Here is a 16,090-nt window from a genome sequence, read left to right on the forward strand (position 1 = left end):
GATAATAATAAATTGCAAACTTTTAAAGTTAACTGATTTATTAAATTAATACTATAGTTCTTTTTCATTAAAGGCTATACTAAATCCTAATTAGATTCCTAAATTAATACTATAGTTTAAACTATTAGAATGGGTTATTACATAAAAGTATAAAACATTACACACTAATATATATTTTTAATATACTATTATTTAAAATTAGAGATAATATACTAAATTAGTCAATTGAATAGTGCATTAACTACTTTTACCAAACAAAGCAACACAACAATTCAACACTTTTCTATATCTCTCTCTCTCTCAAAAAAAAAAGGCCTCCTCTGTTTCGATCTCATCAACGAAGAAAGGATGAACAACAAGAAGAAGAACCCAGATCAGAAACCCGAAATGTCGTCATCCTCCTCACCATCATCCCCGAAGAAACAAACCCTCTTCATATCATCCCTGATCCTCCTCTGGTACACCTCCAACATCGGCGTCCTCCTCCTCAACAAGTTCCTCCTCTCCAACTACGGTTTCAAATTCCCAATCTTCCTCACCATGTGCCACATGTCCGCCTGCGCCATCCTCAGCTACCTCTCCATCGTCTTCCTCAAGCTCGTCCCTCTCCAGCACCTCAAATCTCGCTCCCAGTTCATGAAGGTCGCCACTCTCAGCATTGTCTTCTGCGCCTCCGTCGTCGGCGGGAACGTCTCCCTCCGTTATCTCCCCGTCTCGTTTAACCAGGCCGTTGGTGCTACGACGCCGTTTTTCACCGCCCTGTTTGCGTATCTTATGACGTTTAAGAGAGAGGCTTGGGTTACGTATGGTGCTCTTGTCCCTGTTGTTACCGGTGTCGTGATCGCTAGTGGGGTAACGTCTTTTATTAATTTTTTTGTCTTTTTCTTCTAATGGAATTGTCGTGTAATGATATTATGTGTTCTGTCTTTGTAAGATTTACATGTCTGACCCTTCTATTGTTTGGTTTTAACATTAAAGATAATTGTCTGTGTGTCTGAAACCCAAAAAGGTTGTTTTTTAGTATTAAAGATGAATAACGAGTCATGTGTTATCTAAAGCTTCATCCTTTTTTTTACTTGGCTGCTTTATTCGAGTCATGTGTTATCTAAAGTTTCAGACTTAATTGTGTTTCTCTTACAAGGTCTTTGTCACGGAATGTTATGTTTTGTCTATTGTTTGTTTTTTAATTCTTGGGGTTGCTGTATTAACTTGATGAATGATCAATGATCTGTGAATACAGGGTGAGCCAGGTTTCCACTGGTTTGGGTTCATTATGTGCATCAGTGCAACTGCGGCAAGAGCTTTTAAATCTGTTCTTCAAGGCATCTTGCTTTCTTCCGAGGGGTAAGAAGATCATTACTCAATTGAAAATAGAGCTTAGCAGATTTAATGAGTTTTTGGAGTTTTTTTTTAAATGTTCCATTGCAGAGAAAAATTGAATTCGATGAACTTGATGCTGTACATGTCCCCTATAGCCGTCATTGCGCTTCTGCCCGTCACAATAGTAATGGAACCAGATGTGATGAGTGTGACTCTATCCCTCGCAAGACAGCATCAGTACATGTGGATACTTCTTTTGGTTAACTCTGTGATGGCTTATTCAGCCAACTTGTTGAACTTTCTGGTTACCAAGCACACAAGCGCACTTACCCTCCAGGTAAAACAAAAATGAGAACACATTTCAACGTTTACAAAGATTGGATCAAACGTGTGTTTGTGTGTGTATGTTACAATTTTTTCAGGTTCTTGGAAACGCTAAAGGAGCGGTTGCGGTTGTGATATCGATCTTGCTTTTCCGAAACCCGGTCACGGTGATGGGGATTGGCGGGTACAGTATAACGGTGCTTGGAGTTGTTGCCTATGGAGAGACTAAACGCAGGTTTAGATGAGCTCAGAGACGAGACTCCCTTTTACTTCCCCTATCTGATGGCTCTTAGGACCTCTGATGGAACTTATAACATTATATACTTTAGAGATATATATACATCTTATCTCATTCTCATTTTTGTATCTAACCTATAGACCTATATATATTTGAAAAAACATAACGCATTGTGTTAGATTATGTGGGTTTTCTTTTGGTCCGAAAGATGAGATGCCATTGACCATTGTTGGTGTTTGAAAACACTTTCTCTTGTCAATTATGTGTTCACTAACTTGAAGGAAACCAAAAAGAAACTTCGGCCGAGGCTTTTGGATCAGTAATATATATTTCATAATGTTTCTACTTTGTTTCTCATGCCATACCATGGGAGCCTTTGATAAACAGAGTAGCATCACTAAAAGCCTGACTAGATTTTGAACCATGGTTACATACCACTAATGTTCAAGAAATCAGTAATCGATAGTTATAAATCTAGACTTAATATATTTTTATCAATCTAGACTAACTGTAACCAAACTAAAATAGTTTAAACCAATTTAAATTGTTTGAAGCAGATTTTAAGAAAATCTTTTAATAAACTCATCTCAGTTATTCACTACACCAACTTTCAGAACCTTGCTTTTTTTTCCTTCTAAAAATACAGAACACTGCATATGACTTGCTATTTTATGGGTCGAGTCAGAGCAATGTCACGAGTAGCACGTGGGCAGCTGAAACTCCCATCCATACACAAAACTCCAAACTTACCAACATTTATTAAAAAAAAAAAAAAAAAAAAACCATAACAGTTTCAATTCAATTATCCCACCTAACCAATCCCCATCGCTTTCTTTTCAGTTCAATCTTTCATTCTTTGTGGTTCATTCATCTCTCTCAGAATCCACAAAAAGAAGAAGAAAAAACTTTTCATTTTTGTGAGATTCTCAGAAACCAAATTCTTCTTCACCAACTCCTCCAAGGTTTGTTCTTTTGCCCCATCTCCATCTTTACTCTGGTTCTGTTCTTTCTCGCCAAGTAAATAAGATCTGAGTTTCATACCATTCTAATAATCAATTCATCACCAACGAAACTAGTTAATAAAGTTGGATACTTTTAAAATGTTCTGTGGTTTATGACACGTGGTTTAACCGAAAGATTCGATTTTTGTATGTATAGCTTTGTTCTTTAAGTACTGAAAATCTCAGATTCCATTTATGTTTTCAGAATCATGCATGAGAAGAGTATTGTAGAGGACGTTATCGGCGATTTGGTTGATAACTTCGCCGAGACGGTTCATAAGAAAAAGAACGTTTCTTTTTTCGAACAAGACGAAGATACCGTCGCTTCTCGTTTCAACCGCTTGTTCGGTCGTGAGAAGCCGATTCATCATGTCTTGGGCGGTGGCAAATGTAAGAAAACTCAATGAATATAATAATGTGAGATCTTTTTTTTTGGTTTTAACTAAAGTCTTCTGAGAGATGATTCTTTCAGCTGCTGATGTGTTGTTGTGGAGGAACAAGAAGATCTCTGCGAGCGTTCTGATGGGAGCTACTGCAATCTGGGTGCTTTTCGAGTGGATCAACTTCCATTTTCTGTCTCTCGTTTGTTACGGTCTCTTGCTTGGTATGATCGTGCAGTTCGTTTGGTCTAATGCCTCAGGGGCTCTAAACCGGTAAATGTTTTGTTTAACATATCCACTCTGGTTCCTTGTGGTTGTAAACTAAACAAGTTCTTTTTTTTTATTTTATAAATGTCTCGAAAGCAGCTCATCGCAGTCTAGAGTGCCTCGCCTTGTTCTTCCAAAAGATTTCTTTGCAGATGTTGGTGTGACCGTTGGTACAGAGGTTAACCGTGGTTTGATGTTTCTTCAGGACTTGGCTTGTAGAGGGAGTTTGAAACAGTTCCTCATGGTAGTGTATATATCTTTATTAACATCTGCATGATGTTTAATGTTCATCATGGAACGTTAATGAGTCTGCATTAAGAACAATAATTAGGTTCACCCTTATGGTGAACTTTTTACCTCACCTCTATATCCAATCAAATCGCCACGTAAGATTAATGACAAAAAATATTAAATACATTTTTAAAACGCTAAAAAATCTTTTAAATGTCAATTCTAACAAAATTAATATCGAAAACTAAATCCTAAATCCAAACCGTAACCCTAAACCCAAACCGTAACCCTAAACTCAAACCCTATACCCTAAACCTAAACCCTAAGCCCTAAACCCAAACTCTATACCCTAAAATCAAACGCTAAATTCTAAACCTAAACTGTAAATTCTAAACCCAAGGGTTTGGGTTTAGGGTTTATAACTTGGTTCTAGGGTATAGAGTTTGATTTTAGGGTTTAGGGTTTAGGGTTTAGTGACTGGATTTAGGATATAGAATTTTATTTTAGGGTATAGAGTCTAGAGTTTAGGATATAGAGTTTGGGTTAAGGATTTATGATTTGGGTTTAGGGTATATAGTTTGGATCTAGGGTTACGGTTTAGATTTAGAATTTAGTTTGCGATATTAATTTTGTTAAATAAGATATTTAAAAGATTTTTTTGCTTTAAAAAATGTATTTAATAGTTTTTGTCATTAATCCTACGTGGCGACTTGATTGGTTAATAGAGGTGAGGTGAATTTAAAAAGTTAACCCCAGGAGTGAACTAAGTATTGTTACTGCATTAACATAATTCTCAGGCTGTGATTGGACTATGGCTAGCCGCAATAATAGGGAGCTGTTGCAACTTCCTAACTGTTTTGTATATTGGTGAGTGTTTTTTACTTTGTGAGACTATTGAGAATTGAGTTTATAAGATCTTTTTGTAAGGGTATGATGCATTTTGTGTGTGTGTGTGTGAAGGGTTTGTGGGAGCACACACAATGCCGGTTCTGTATGAGAGATATGAAGACGAAGTTGATGGCTTTGTTGATTCTCTGCTCATGAAGTTTCATAGTCACTACAAGAAGATTGATACTGGTTTTCTCAGTCGAATCCCAAGTGGAAAGTTTGGGTTCAAGAAGTATGACTAAAATCAACTTCCTTATCTTTGTTTCTTTTTTTTTTGTAAGAACAATGGATCATGGTTTTCTCTTTGCTAAGTTAATGTTTCATGAATACTCGTGTAGATTTGTGTATTGAGTCTTTTTATTTTGTTATTACAAAACTTGTCTCCATTGGTTTCCTTGTTTAGTTAGTTTGTCTCAAAGGAAGTAAATATGCAATGATGATCACTCTTTTAGCACATACTATCAAAGGTTATAAAGCAAAATAGATAAATGTTTTGGCAACTGATATAAATATATCAGAGCAAATCTCCAAAATAATATATTTAAAAGTTTATAAAGTTAATAATAAAAATTTCTCAAAGTTGTATTCATTAAGAAAAAACTAAATTACTATAATTTCCTGTCCCATCCCAGCTTGTAAAAACCAAACTCTAAATATTAATCACTAAATCCAATCTCAAATTTAAAATAAAAATATATTTTAAATTTTAATTGAAGCTTTTAGAGATTTTTGTGTGTTAATATTTGAACAAAAGGTGTTTTAATGCTATTTATAGAATATTTATTTATATATATTATGCTTTTAAGCCAAATCAAAAACAAATCTTAAATTGGGTAATAATCTGAACTAGAGTGATATACAGTATAAGATAAAATTAAAATAGCAGATTTTCGAATATATAAAAGATTATAAAATAATTATCTTAAATTCGTAACGTAAAATATTAATTTTATATTAAAACTTCTAATTTTTGTTTGCCTATCACTAAAACTCTTAAAAATAAATTATGTTATCATATAATCTTCTTCTTCTTCTCTCGTAAGGTTGACCAGAAAGTTTTGACTGCCCCCAAACAAGAAGATCAGATAACTCTCTATGAATGGGATCCACCAGGGTCACACATTCTACACGTGGCAGCTTCCTGAGCTCCGGTGCCGGAATGTGTGTTATTTTAAAAATAAATAAAATTAGTAAAATCAAAAAAAGAAAATGGAAAAAGGAGTAAAGGAATCGATCCACCACGACGATCAAAGTGAGGTTAGGCTTCTCTCTCTCTCTCTCTCTCTCTCTCCCTCGACGATTGATCTCTGATTTGCCGACCGTGGTACTCATCTTGTTAAAGCCTCTGTCTTTTCCGTTAATCGAATTGGTTCTATGATTGTTCTTTCAAAGTATTGTTTCTTGTTTTTTTTTGTTTGATCCGGTTGTGTCTGGAGACGAAATCGATTGAAAGTTCTGTTTTTTTTTAATCTTGATTAATAAAGTTTTGATTTTTCTCTCATTTTTAACCTCTTCTGGAAACATATTACATAGTCTGTTTTGTAATAAAATCTGTTCTAATGTTTTTTTTTTTGTTTTTTTTTGTGGTCTTTGATTGAACATAAAGCCTTTTTGGCCATGTGGAGAGATAGAAATTAGTATATGATTGTTCTAGAAACTGCACCGTTGATTGTGGAGGTGTTAGACATGATTTTTCATTTTGAGGTCACCAAAGATTTGTGAAACTATGTTATTAGTTAACTAATCTGGGGTCTTCTTCCTGTCTGAATAATTGGAGTTTAGATGTGAGAAAGAGCCTTGTGTTTTAGAATTAGATGTTAGAAACTCATTTTTCCCATGTACAGAACTATGTCTAATACTTAGTTATACATGACAGGAACAAGCTCTGTTTTACAAATTAAAAATAAAATCTCAGCCATGTCAAGTGGAGGAACAGTGAGAAGGGTCTCACGTCAAGATATACAACTGGTAATTTAAAAAAACATTCAGCTTCATTGTGTGAATGAACCTATGCAATGAACTTACTCTCCTATTTAATTCTATTTTCAGGTTCAAAACCTTATAGAAAGATGCCTTCAACTCTACATGAACCAGAAAGAAGTCGTGGAAACTTTACTGGAGCAAGCTAAAATCGAACCTGGTTTCACAGAACTAGGTATATCCATACCAGTCGTCTGCTTTAAACGAATAAGTCTTTGCTTTAAAACTGGATTTACCCATTTTTGATTTTGACAGTTTGGCAGAAGCTTGAAGAAGAGAATCGTGAGTTTTTCAAGGCTTACTATCTTAGGCTGATGGTGAAACACCAGATCATGGAGTTCAACAAGCTACTCGAGCAGCAGGTTCAGCACATGCGGCAGATGCATCCGAGTGGAGTCACTTCCGTCCAAAACACAAATGGTGGTGGTTCTCATATTCAATCAAGTAAAGCTTCCTTAGGGTCTTTTTATTGCCTTGTCCTACAAGTTTGTGCTACTGAACTGATATCTAATCTCTTGATAACAGTGAATCAGAAACATTTGGGTTATGCCTCTGAGCACACTGATCAATCTTTAAAGTCGATGCCCACGAGTCTGTCTAATGCATACCTGAATGGATCTTCAACGCTCAATACAAATAATGTAGCCTCTTCTGTGAACATATCAACCCATGGTAGGAGAGTTGATGCTTCTCCTCCTCCGAATATGCTCTCATCATCGCAGACCACTACAAACATGCCTGTGATGATGCATGGAATGAATGGAGGAGGAGGAGGAGGGATGATCAAGTCTGAGACTGCCTTTACAAACAATTCTGGTTCTTCATTCATGTATGGTGGTGGTGGTGAAAGGAACGTCTTGGAAGGGCATTCCACAGTTAGAGGACACACTTCGATCCCATCTTTTGGTAACGAGTCCAACAACAACCAACAAGCTCTGAGTGAGACGGTTCTTGATGCAGAAGCTGCTACTTTTGGGTTCTTAGGTCAAATCCCTCGGAACTTCAGCCTCTCTGATTTGACTGCTGATTTTTCTCAGAGCTCAGGTCTTTCTCTCTAAGATCATATGGCTCCTTTCTCAAATAATGGGTTTCATTGTTTGTAACCATAAGCCTTCCTGTTGATTCCAGAGATTCTGGAGAGCTATGATAAGTCACCCTTCCTTGTGCCAGATGCTGAAAACTTCCTGGACTCCTGCGACAGGGGAGAATATCAAGGTGAGAACATTGAGACTTTGTTTAAAAAGAATGAAGAAGAAAGTATCTGTTCTTGTTCTCTTAACAAGTGTTTCTTGCAGGAGATAACAAGAGATTGGAGACCATATCTGAAGGTTTCAGTTATGATAACCTTGGAAGCGAGTAGTTAGGTAACAGGTATAGAACAATGTTCCTTACATATACCTCTAATATCTCAGGTTGGGTTTTCGAATGTACAGAGCTAACATCATCATCATCATCTTTGAACTATGCAGGTTTTGCTTTACTACTCATGATGTAAGATACGTTTGGGTATAACATATTCAGGCCTCTGATCTTTTCCTTGCAACAGAGACTATTGGGTGGGTGTATAAAATGGGATTTTATATTTTAACATTATTACTTTAGCTTAAAGTTAATAAGTTTGAGATGATTATATGTAATTTCCAGTGTGTGATTTTGCATCTTTTCTCTTGTGTTTTAGTTTTTCTTTTTACTTGTTATAATTTTTGTGTGTGTGATTTAACTAATTATGTTAAGAATGAAAGTTGTGGTAGTGAAGCAGTAGCTAATGCATCAAACTCAGTTATGTATGATTTTAAATTTTTGTTGCACAAGTTATTGTAGTAGTTGGTGTTGTATTTTTATTTTATTTTATTTTTTCTTTAGAAGTGAGTTTGTAAACATTTTGTTTTTTATTTTATGTCAGTGGTTATATGTAAAATTAACATATTTTTTTTCAATCTTTTGGTTTTAAACTATTTTTGAAAATTAAAACATAATTGCTGCGTCAATGAGCTTTACGAAGAAAACAAACCATAAACATAAACTCAACGACCTACACCTTAATCTTAGGGGCAAGATTAAAAAATCATTGGTGTGAGCTCATGCCTAACCGCCAAGAGCTAAGACTCAAACCTTCCATCCCGCAGTACACTTATTGCGATATCATGAGCAATGACGTTAGTTGAGATATTTTCTTGTTAAAAGTGAACCACAGTAAAACCTTGTCTCAGATAATCGATCTGATCAAGTAAGTTTCGATGGCTAAAGAAGGATTGGAGATGGCCCAACGGCATCTTGCAGTTCTACACCAATGATTTAGCGGCCATTGTAAATGTTTGTAGTATATGTTTCAAGTTTCAACCACCAGAACACCCTGAATTAATTGCTGCTTTTCTTTCTTGAAACTTAGATTTTATAAGCGATATAGACACATCAAAAACATTTAAAACATATGACCGTATTGTTATGCATAATCTAGGTCTCGCAAAATTTCTTCTTTCTATTTTCCAAATCATAATGGAGTCCAGCTAAAAATTACAACCCCAATCTGAACTGTTGCATCATCACCATGCCAGGAACTGGATTAAATTCGATCGCACATTTTATTTTTTTATGAAAGATATCGATTATATATGCAAAATAAATTAACTATTAACCTACAAACTATTGGTACTTGATTATGAGTAATTATACGGCAACAATAATGTTAATTATTAAGCAACTAAATAATTTTTTTGAAAATTGGATATTATTAAAATAAATAAATAAGCTGATTGTTTTATATAAAACTGCATATATGTCTCTATATACACAATTCGCTTTCTTATAAAGTCGGTTATGCGATTTTAGATGCTTTTGGATGTCTAAATATATTACAATAAGTTATGTACAAATGACGTTTGACCTAAAGTATACTTACGAAACAAGAGAAAGAAAAGGCTTCATGGCTGGATTTCGACAGTATCCAATAAAATATTGGTTTTAGTTGTTAATTTTCTTTGAAGGTCATATATACAGAATATGCCTCTAAATTATTTGAATTTTCTTGTTAAAGTTCCCTATACTCTCCAAATTTTTAGATACGTCCTGAAAAGCTCTACAGTACACATTGGTATTTTGATGAAGAGATAACAGTAGTGTGAATGAACGTAAAACTGATTCAATACTGTGCAAATCGCCATCTGAAAGGTGCGAGCCTATACCTTCTTGAGTATTATTTATGTCAAGTGAGAACGATTTACTACTGTTGCATAACAGTTGTGAAACGTCACGAATAAGCACGCTACCAGAATGTTTGGACCGGATTCTGTTCAGTAAAGTCTAAAATTTCTTTGTACAAGATCACTTGCAAGTGGAGTTTCACAAGTCTGCTAACATGTGAAATTATTATAAAATTATTTATTTTATGATAAATTTATTTATTTTATTATAAAATTATTTATTTTTAAATTACAATAGCTAATATATTATATTATAAATTTTGTCATGATAGAATAATATGAATCTCATTATTTATAAATCATGATATTTGATATGTTATACTCCTATACATTTTTTTGCAACTTATACTCCTAACAATCATGTATATTGTTATAATCTATAAACGTGTAAACCATCAAAATAATAATTTAAGTTTTCGATTAAGTTGTTGAAAAAAAAGAAAACTAACTTTTGTGACGCAATGGCAATAATGCTCATTAAATAATGGGTTGAAGAAAAGAAAGAAATAGGAACAATAAAATGTGTATTTTGGCGTAATTATCACATTAAAAATCTTCTAAGTTGTGCTGTGCCGACTACCACATTAAAAAGCGATCGAGAATTTGATTACCATTGAAAAGTAACATTTATATAACTTGACCGTCAAATGATTGATCAAAGAAACAGTAGAAAACAGTTTCAAAAAAAAAAAAAAAAACAGTAGAAACCATATTTTTTACTATCACGTTCACTATATAAACCAAGGCGAGGAGAAGTGTTATTTCATCAACCAAAACAAACAAACAAAAAAAGAGTCTAAGCCTTTAAACGAGAGAGAGAAATGGCGACGTCGGGAACATACGTGACGGAGGTTCCACTGAAAGGGACGGTGGAGAAACACTACAAGAAGTGGAGAAGCGAGAACCATGCCATCCCGGAAGCCATCGGTCACCACATCCAAAATGTAACCATTCACGAAGGGGAATGGGACTCTCACGGGGCCATCAAGACTTGGAACTACACATGCGGTACTACTTATACTTTCTAACTAGGTGATTTTCCCGTGCTCATGCACGGATAAATATTTATAAAATAAATATACTATAATAATTAATTGTTATTTACTTTTAATTTAAAATTAATTTAAAATTAATTTATAATTTTATGCATAATTTATATTAATAATATTATATTACTTTAATTAGACGTATTATTTAAGATATGTTATATTTAGTATATTTTGTTTTTTTACAGTCGATTTAGTTATCATTTGAGTATATTGGATTGCATCTATTTCTCTAAATTCAATTATAATATTTTTATATCAAACATATTAAAATTATGATTAATTTTCTTATTTGCATTTACGTTGGTTGTTGTCTTAGATATGTAAATATATTTGAGGAAGATTATATATAACTTAAGATATATTTTGCTTATAATAAAATAAAAAACAAACTAAAGTGTATTATTCTAAATTACATAAAATAATATAATATTAATACTCTATAGTCTCATGCATATATATAAATTTTACAAAATAACTAAATTGTAACAGTTGGTTAATATTTTATTTTCATTTGTAAATATGTTTTGAGTCATTCTATAATTACATTAAGAAAATAAATTATATATTCTTGTTGTTGTTAAATATATGATTTTAGATATAAGTTGGATTATTCGAGTCACTCATGTTGTGAATATATTGAGTTATATACATTTTTTCAAATTCAAACTAAACTATAATTATTTTTATTATAGTTAAGTAAATCAAAATAATTTTACTTATCATTTAAATGTGCATATATTTTCATAATATTATCAAATTATGGTTTATTTAAAAAAAAAATATTAGAAAATGAAGCGAAAAGCATTAGGAAGTTACATACATAGGTAACTAATACATTTTTGGAAACTCATACATCTCTAAATTTTTTGCTTCATGATGTAACTTGTTATTCTCTATCCATACCAAAAATTTGGATTTATCTTAATCATCAAGGAGATTGACAAAATGTTCTTCTCTCATAATAATATTGTTATATTCATACAACTTCACTTCGTCTTCGAATAAAATTCATGATGTAACTTGTTTTTTTTTGTGAGAGTCTTTCTTCCATCAACACATAAGATTCTGATGTTTCTATGCTTTGAAGATGTCTCATTATGCTATGTGCATAACTTCTTTATAAAATAAAATGATTATTTAGTTAAAAAATTTGATGCAGCGTTGAAACATGTTGAAACGTGAACTTACTGTATCTTGTAGTCAAACTTTTCATGTGTTGGCCATGTGTATCAAATAACTTCATAGAACAGGGTGCAAGAAATACTTTGGCAATTTTAAACTATTTAGTCTCTGTTGAATAGGTTTTCTTGTCCGTCAAACATATGATGATTATATAGATGTAATCACGAGTGAAACATATTAGGGTTCTGAGGTTTGATTTTGCCTAATCACGTTAAATATGAGCCATGTCATATTTTAAAGTGTGCCATGTCATATTTTTAGAAATAATTTTAGGGATTTAGGTATTCACAAGCCATATCATCTTATTTACAAGCCATGTCATTTTATTTACAAGCCATGTCATCTATTAAAATGTGCCATGTCATAATTTTTTTGGTGAGAATTTTTGTAGAGATGACATGTAAGCAAAATTTAAAAAATCACTTCTCAAATATAGTCTAGGAGATTCTCCCTATATATCATTCCAACACTGTGTACACACAATTAAATTAAACTATATCCTATGTATGAGACCAAGGTATTGGTAGTACTACTATTTACTGCATTATGAATTATGATTATTATCGATGGTTATGTAAGAAATATATATATATATATATATATATATATATATCGTTGTTCCGATATGTCACAATTACCTCGAGAATACATATGAAATCATGTACATACGTCTAAATCTTTCCAATTCCCTCGGTTTTTGCATTTGTGCGTTGATATATGTATGAAGAAACTTTAAAGAAAAACTCTATAGAATCAAGACAGAATATGTGAATAAGCAAATGCAAACATGCTTTTGCCTCTAGTGTTTCTGTTTACTATTAACAAACCAAAAAAAGTTACTTGCTTAAGATGTTATGCATAAAAGCAATTGTTATTACTAGTAACAATATATTACTAATATAATAAAGGGAAGCAATTGTTTAAAGAACGTTTCAAAATTTTCATTATATAAGAAACCATTTCACTTTTTCTCGTGCACTTTTATTTTTTTAAACTATTCTATTGTTGAGAGACATACTGTAAAACTTTCACATGACTAGTAGGGTGCGGAAAACAAAATATCTAATATTAATGTGACCGATCGAAATTTAAAGAACATATGTGTTCGTGTAAAAAGATGGGAAGCTGGAGGTGTTCAAGGAAAGGACAGAGATAGACGATGAGAAGAAAACGGTGACGTATAGAGGACTTGAAGGTCACGTAATGGAACAATTCAAGGTGTATGACGTCATCTTTGAATTTATTCCGAAGTTGGAGGATGGCTGCGTCTGCAAAATCACTATGATATGGGAGAAGCTTAACGATGAGTTCCCGGAACCAAGCAACTACATGAAAGTCGTCAAGAGCATGATTGCTGACATGGACGACCACGTTCTCAAAGCTTAATCATCATCATCATCATCATCATCATCATCGCCATCACAATCCACCATATCATTAATTCACCATCACAATCACCGTCACCATGATCAATATCATCTCCATTACAAAATACTTATTAAGATGCTTTTCAGTTCAATAAATGGGGTCTTGCTGAGATTATTTCTTTGTAAGACCATGCTTTGATATGTACTCTTGTGGTCATCGACCGGTTTGATATGTTCTTGTTTATTTATCAATATATTCCAGTATTATTAATTGTGTCAAAGGTTTGTGGAGAATTTTCTAAAAGCTGCATGTGCGTTCTTAGCCCCTAGTTAGTTTGATTCCTGTTGAAAAAGGAAACAAATAGTTTCGACAAAGAAATGTACGAAACTACCAATTCAAGCTCGCCAAAGTGGTTGGTGTAGAGCTGCATTTCCCACCATGGTCCGACTCATATTAGTTCCGATTAAGTAGAAATGTAAGGATTTCCCACCACTGTGGTTCCAAGATGTGTGAAAGGTTAACAATCTGAATGGAATCTTGATTAGCTTTGCCAAGTAGATGGTGGCCTGACAAATGGATACAAAGCTAGTATTCGGTGTCGTCACCCGGTTGGGTTCTTCTTAGCTAGCTAGAACATGCAATTATATATCTCAACAAAGATGAATGTCCATACTGACATAACATAAATAAACAGTACTCGTGGGATATTAGAGGAAAAAAACAACTAATATATAAACTAGACAATATCATAGTAAAAGAGAAGTGGACATTTGATGACGAATATCTTGTTCTAGTAGAACATATAGCCCTAGGCTCCTAGCAAAAATCATCTGATCTGACTTTAATAAAACGTCGGCATTTAATCTATCACAACAAATTAGTGTCATTTTAGCTTTAATAAATCATCTGGCCCTAACAAAAAGTATCACATCTGGCTATTTTAGATCATTTGGTCAAGAAAGGATCAAACAATAATAATTATCAAACAAAGATCTATTTATTTATTTGGTGGAGTACCATACGTACCAATCATAATGCGGTCAGGCCAACCATTACAATAGCGATTTAATGATGCATCGCCATGCCAGGAATATGATCAAACTTATCTTTACGTACAATAGTTTTTAATAGAAATTATTACATTTTGAAGATCGATTGATGATATAATATTTTTTTTTAATTATTCCCACCGGCTTAACCTTAAGACACCACAATTTATAATTTTATTTAAGATACATCATTATGCAATTAATTAAATCATTCCTGTATAAAAGCTCTTAAAGTGAATAAAACTAATAAAAGTTGCTGTCAGAAACTGAAAAATATTTTGATATTTGAATTAAATAAATTTTATTTATATAAAATATATAGGTTGATGTACTCAGCTATATTAATTAAGGGTATTTATTATGTTTTCAAGACGTGTATACAAGTGAAGATTGAAGAACAGTCGTTAAACGCTTTGCTTGTATCCGCTACGGAGTACGGATGCATGTGGATTGATATGTATACATATGACATTATAGTGTGTAAAGTTTGCCGGCCGGTATCTATACTATATATTGTCCTTCTGATTAACAAGATTATTTTCCAATGTTTTGGAAACCAAACTGGACATGACTCGTCACTGGATGATTGGTTGGACCGATCCAACTCGTTTAACGGATCTTTTAAATTTTATGTACTTTTATTTATACTAATATATTTATGTGTATGCATTTTTGAAGATAGGATGAAATTAGAAAAGTTACACTTAGGAAAAGTGGTCGAATATCTTCTAAACTCTAAAGGATGATCGCCCAACTACCCACATTAATAACGTGGTCGAGTATTATTTTACCAATTAAAACACACACACATTTCGATGACCAGTACGCTCAATCGCTCATTAAATAGTATAGGTTTGAAAATGAAGAAGATAAGATTCTAGCATGCACTAACAAATTATTGGAAACGGTAGAAACCATGTGTTTAACCGTCACATTCACTATATAAACGAAGGCGATATGTGATTTTTCATCAACCAAAACAAAGCAAAAAAAAACACTAAGTAGAAGCTTTAAAGCAAAGATAGAAAAATGGCGACGTCGGGAACATACGTGACGGAGGTTCCGTTGAAAGGAGCGGCGGAAAAACACTACAGGAAGTGGAAGAGCGAGAACCATATCTTCCCTGACGCCATCGGCCACCACATCAAAAATGTCACCGTTCACGAGGGAGAATCAAACTCTCACGGATCCATCAGGAGTTGGAACTACACATGGGGTATATGCTTATACTTTCTCCATATATATATTCACACTTTATATACACACTTATGAGAATATATAGTATGCAGTATGATAACTCACATGTTAGAAATTTAATTAATGAATAAAAAATGAATGTATGTTTGTAAAGATGGAAAGGAAGAGGTATTCAAGGAGAAAAGAGAGGTAGACGATGAGAACTTAACATTGGCTATAAGAGGACTTGAGGGTCACGTGATGGAGCAGCTCAAGTTATTTGAATACTGGATCCCAACCCAATAGCCAGGACCCAAAGACTCTGCTTTTCCAAAATATTTGACCACTCCTCTTTTCTCCTCTGGCTTAACTTGGCATCTATCTGCCACCTTAATATTTTTAAGAGAAAAAAATACTAAATTACAAGCAGAATACAT

At 33.4% G+C, this 16,090-nt stretch overlaps 5 protein-coding genes across 7 annotated transcripts; all 5 read left to right on the forward strand.

The window, feature by feature from the left end:
• Positions 1 to 256: 256 nt before the first annotated feature.
• LOC130496847 (UDP-URONIC ACID TRANSPORTER 1-like) lies at positions 257 to 1,920 on the forward strand. Its single transcript, XM_056989412.1, has 4 exons — positions 257 to 852; positions 1,241 to 1,344; positions 1,429 to 1,657; positions 1,743 to 1,920. Exons 1-4 carry the CDS (start codon positions 349 to 351, stop codon positions 1,887 to 1,889), a joined length of 984 nt encoding a protein of 327 aa, XP_056845392.1. The 5' UTR covers positions 257 to 348; the 3' UTR covers positions 1,890 to 1,920.
• A 772-nt stretch (positions 1,921 to 2,692) lies between these two features.
• Positions 2,693 to 5,051, forward strand: LOC130496848 (reticulon-like protein B8). 2 transcript variants are annotated; one of them, XM_056989413.1, is made up of 6 exons: positions 2,693 to 2,844; positions 3,089 to 3,273; positions 3,356 to 3,536; positions 3,627 to 3,774; positions 4,559 to 4,628; positions 4,722 to 5,051. In XM_056989413.1, exons 2-6 carry the CDS (start codon positions 3,093 to 3,095, stop codon positions 4,889 to 4,891), a joined length of 750 nt encoding a protein of 249 aa, XP_056845393.1. In that variant the 5' UTR covers positions 2,693 to 2,844; positions 3,089 to 3,092; the 3' UTR covers positions 4,892 to 5,051. The 2 variants fall into 2 exon arrangements, with proteins under 2 accessions (XP_056845393.1, XP_056845394.1); XM_056989414.1 differs by having other exon boundaries at positions 2,697 to 2,844; positions 3,630 to 3,774.
• A 792-nt stretch (positions 5,052 to 5,843) lies between these two features.
• On the forward strand, positions 5,844 to 8,426 carry LOC108836248 (uncharacterized). 2 transcript variants are annotated; one of them, XM_056989724.1, is made up of 8 exons: positions 5,844 to 5,906; positions 6,526 to 6,617; positions 6,699 to 6,804; positions 6,885 to 7,073; positions 7,155 to 7,673; positions 7,758 to 7,844; positions 7,925 to 8,000; positions 8,099 to 8,426. In XM_056989724.1, the coding sequence occupies exons 2-7, from the start codon at positions 6,567 to 6,569 to the stop codon at positions 7,987 to 7,989; spliced, it is 1,017 nt and encodes a 338-aa protein (XP_056845704.1). In that variant the 5' UTR covers positions 5,844 to 5,906; positions 6,526 to 6,566; the 3' UTR covers positions 7,990 to 8,000; positions 8,099 to 8,426. The 2 variants fall into 2 exon arrangements, with proteins under 2 accessions (XP_056845704.1, XP_056845703.1); XM_056989723.1 differs by lacking the exon at positions 5,844 to 5,906 and adding an exon at positions 5,913 to 5,973.
• Positions 8,427 to 10,594: 2,168 nt separating this feature from the next.
• LOC130496067 (MLP-like protein 328) lies at positions 10,595 to 13,703 on the forward strand. The gene is made up of 2 exons (XM_056987821.1): positions 10,595 to 10,837; positions 13,178 to 13,703. Exons 1-2 carry the CDS (start codon positions 10,651 to 10,653, stop codon positions 13,444 to 13,446), a joined length of 456 nt encoding a protein of 151 aa, XP_056843801.1. The 5' UTR covers positions 10,595 to 10,650; the 3' UTR covers positions 13,447 to 13,703.
• Positions 13,704 to 15,464: 1,761 nt separating this feature from the next.
• LOC108836249 (MLP-like protein 328) lies at positions 15,465 to 15,981 on the forward strand. Its single transcript, XM_018609428.2, has 2 exons — positions 15,465 to 15,693; positions 15,829 to 15,981. The coding sequence occupies exons 1-2, from the start codon at positions 15,507 to 15,509 to the stop codon at positions 15,957 to 15,959; spliced, it is 318 nt and encodes a 105-aa protein (XP_018464930.2). The 5' UTR covers positions 15,465 to 15,506; the 3' UTR covers positions 15,960 to 15,981.
• The last annotated feature ends 109 nt before the right edge of the window (positions 15,982 to 16,090 follow it).

The sequence above is a fragment of the Raphanus sativus genome, chromosome 6 (genome assembly GCF_000801105.2).
Source record: "Raphanus sativus cultivar WK10039 chromosome 6, ASM80110v3, whole genome shotgun sequence".
Classification (NCBI taxonomy): Eukaryota; Viridiplantae; Streptophyta; class Magnoliopsida; order Brassicales; family Brassicaceae; genus Raphanus; species Raphanus sativus.

Bases quoted from the DNA above. Each gene is read 5' to 3' on its own strand.
- LOC130496847 (XM_056989412.1), top strand. From the start codon at position 349: ATGAACAACAAGAAGAAGAACCCAGATCAGAAACCCGAAATGTCGTCA. The intron at 1,345-1,428 runs GTAAGAAGATCA...GTTCCATTGCAG, and splicing joins ATCTTGCTTTCTTCCGAGGG to AGAAAAATTGAATTCGATGA. The intron at 1,658-1,742 runs GTAAAACAAAAA...CAATTTTTTCAG, and splicing joins CAAGCGCACTTACCCTCCAG to GTTCTTGGAAACGCTAAAGG.
- LOC108836248 (XM_056989724.1), top strand. From the start codon at position 6,567: ATGTCAAGTGGAGGAACAGTGAGAAGGGTCTCACGTCAAGATATACAA. The intron at 6,618-6,698 runs GTAATTTAAAAA...TTCTATTTTCAG, and splicing joins CACGTCAAGATATACAACTG to GTTCAAAACCTTATAGAAAG. The intron at 7,674-7,757 runs GTCTTTCTCTCT...TGTTGATTCCAG, and splicing joins TGATTTTTCTCAGAGCTCAG to AGATTCTGGAGAGCTATGAT.
- LOC130496848 (XM_056989413.1), top strand. From the start codon at position 3,093: ATGCATGAGAAGAGTATTGTAGAGGACGTTATCGGCGATTTGGTTGAT. The intron at 3,537-3,626 runs GTAAATGTTTTG...ATGTCTCGAAAG, and splicing joins GCCTCAGGGGCTCTAAACCG to CAGCTCATCGCAGTCTAGAG. The intron at 4,629-4,721 runs GTGAGTGTTTTT...GTGTGTGTGAAG, and splicing joins CCTAACTGTTTTGTATATTG to GGTTTGTGGGAGCACACACA.
- LOC130496067 (XM_056987821.1), top strand. From the start codon at position 10,651: ATGGCGACGTCGGGAACATACGTGACGGAGGTTCCACTGAAAGGGACG. The intron at 10,838-13,177 runs GTACTACTTATA...TCGTGTAAAAAG, and splicing joins GACTTGGAACTACACATGCG to ATGGGAAGCTGGAGGTGTTC.
- LOC108836249 (XM_018609428.2), top strand. From the start codon at position 15,507: ATGGCGACGTCGGGAACATACGTGACGGAGGTTCCGTTGAAAGGAGCG. The intron at 15,694-15,828 runs GTATATGCTTAT...ATGTTTGTAAAG, and splicing joins GAGTTGGAACTACACATGGG to ATGGAAAGGAAGAGGTATTC.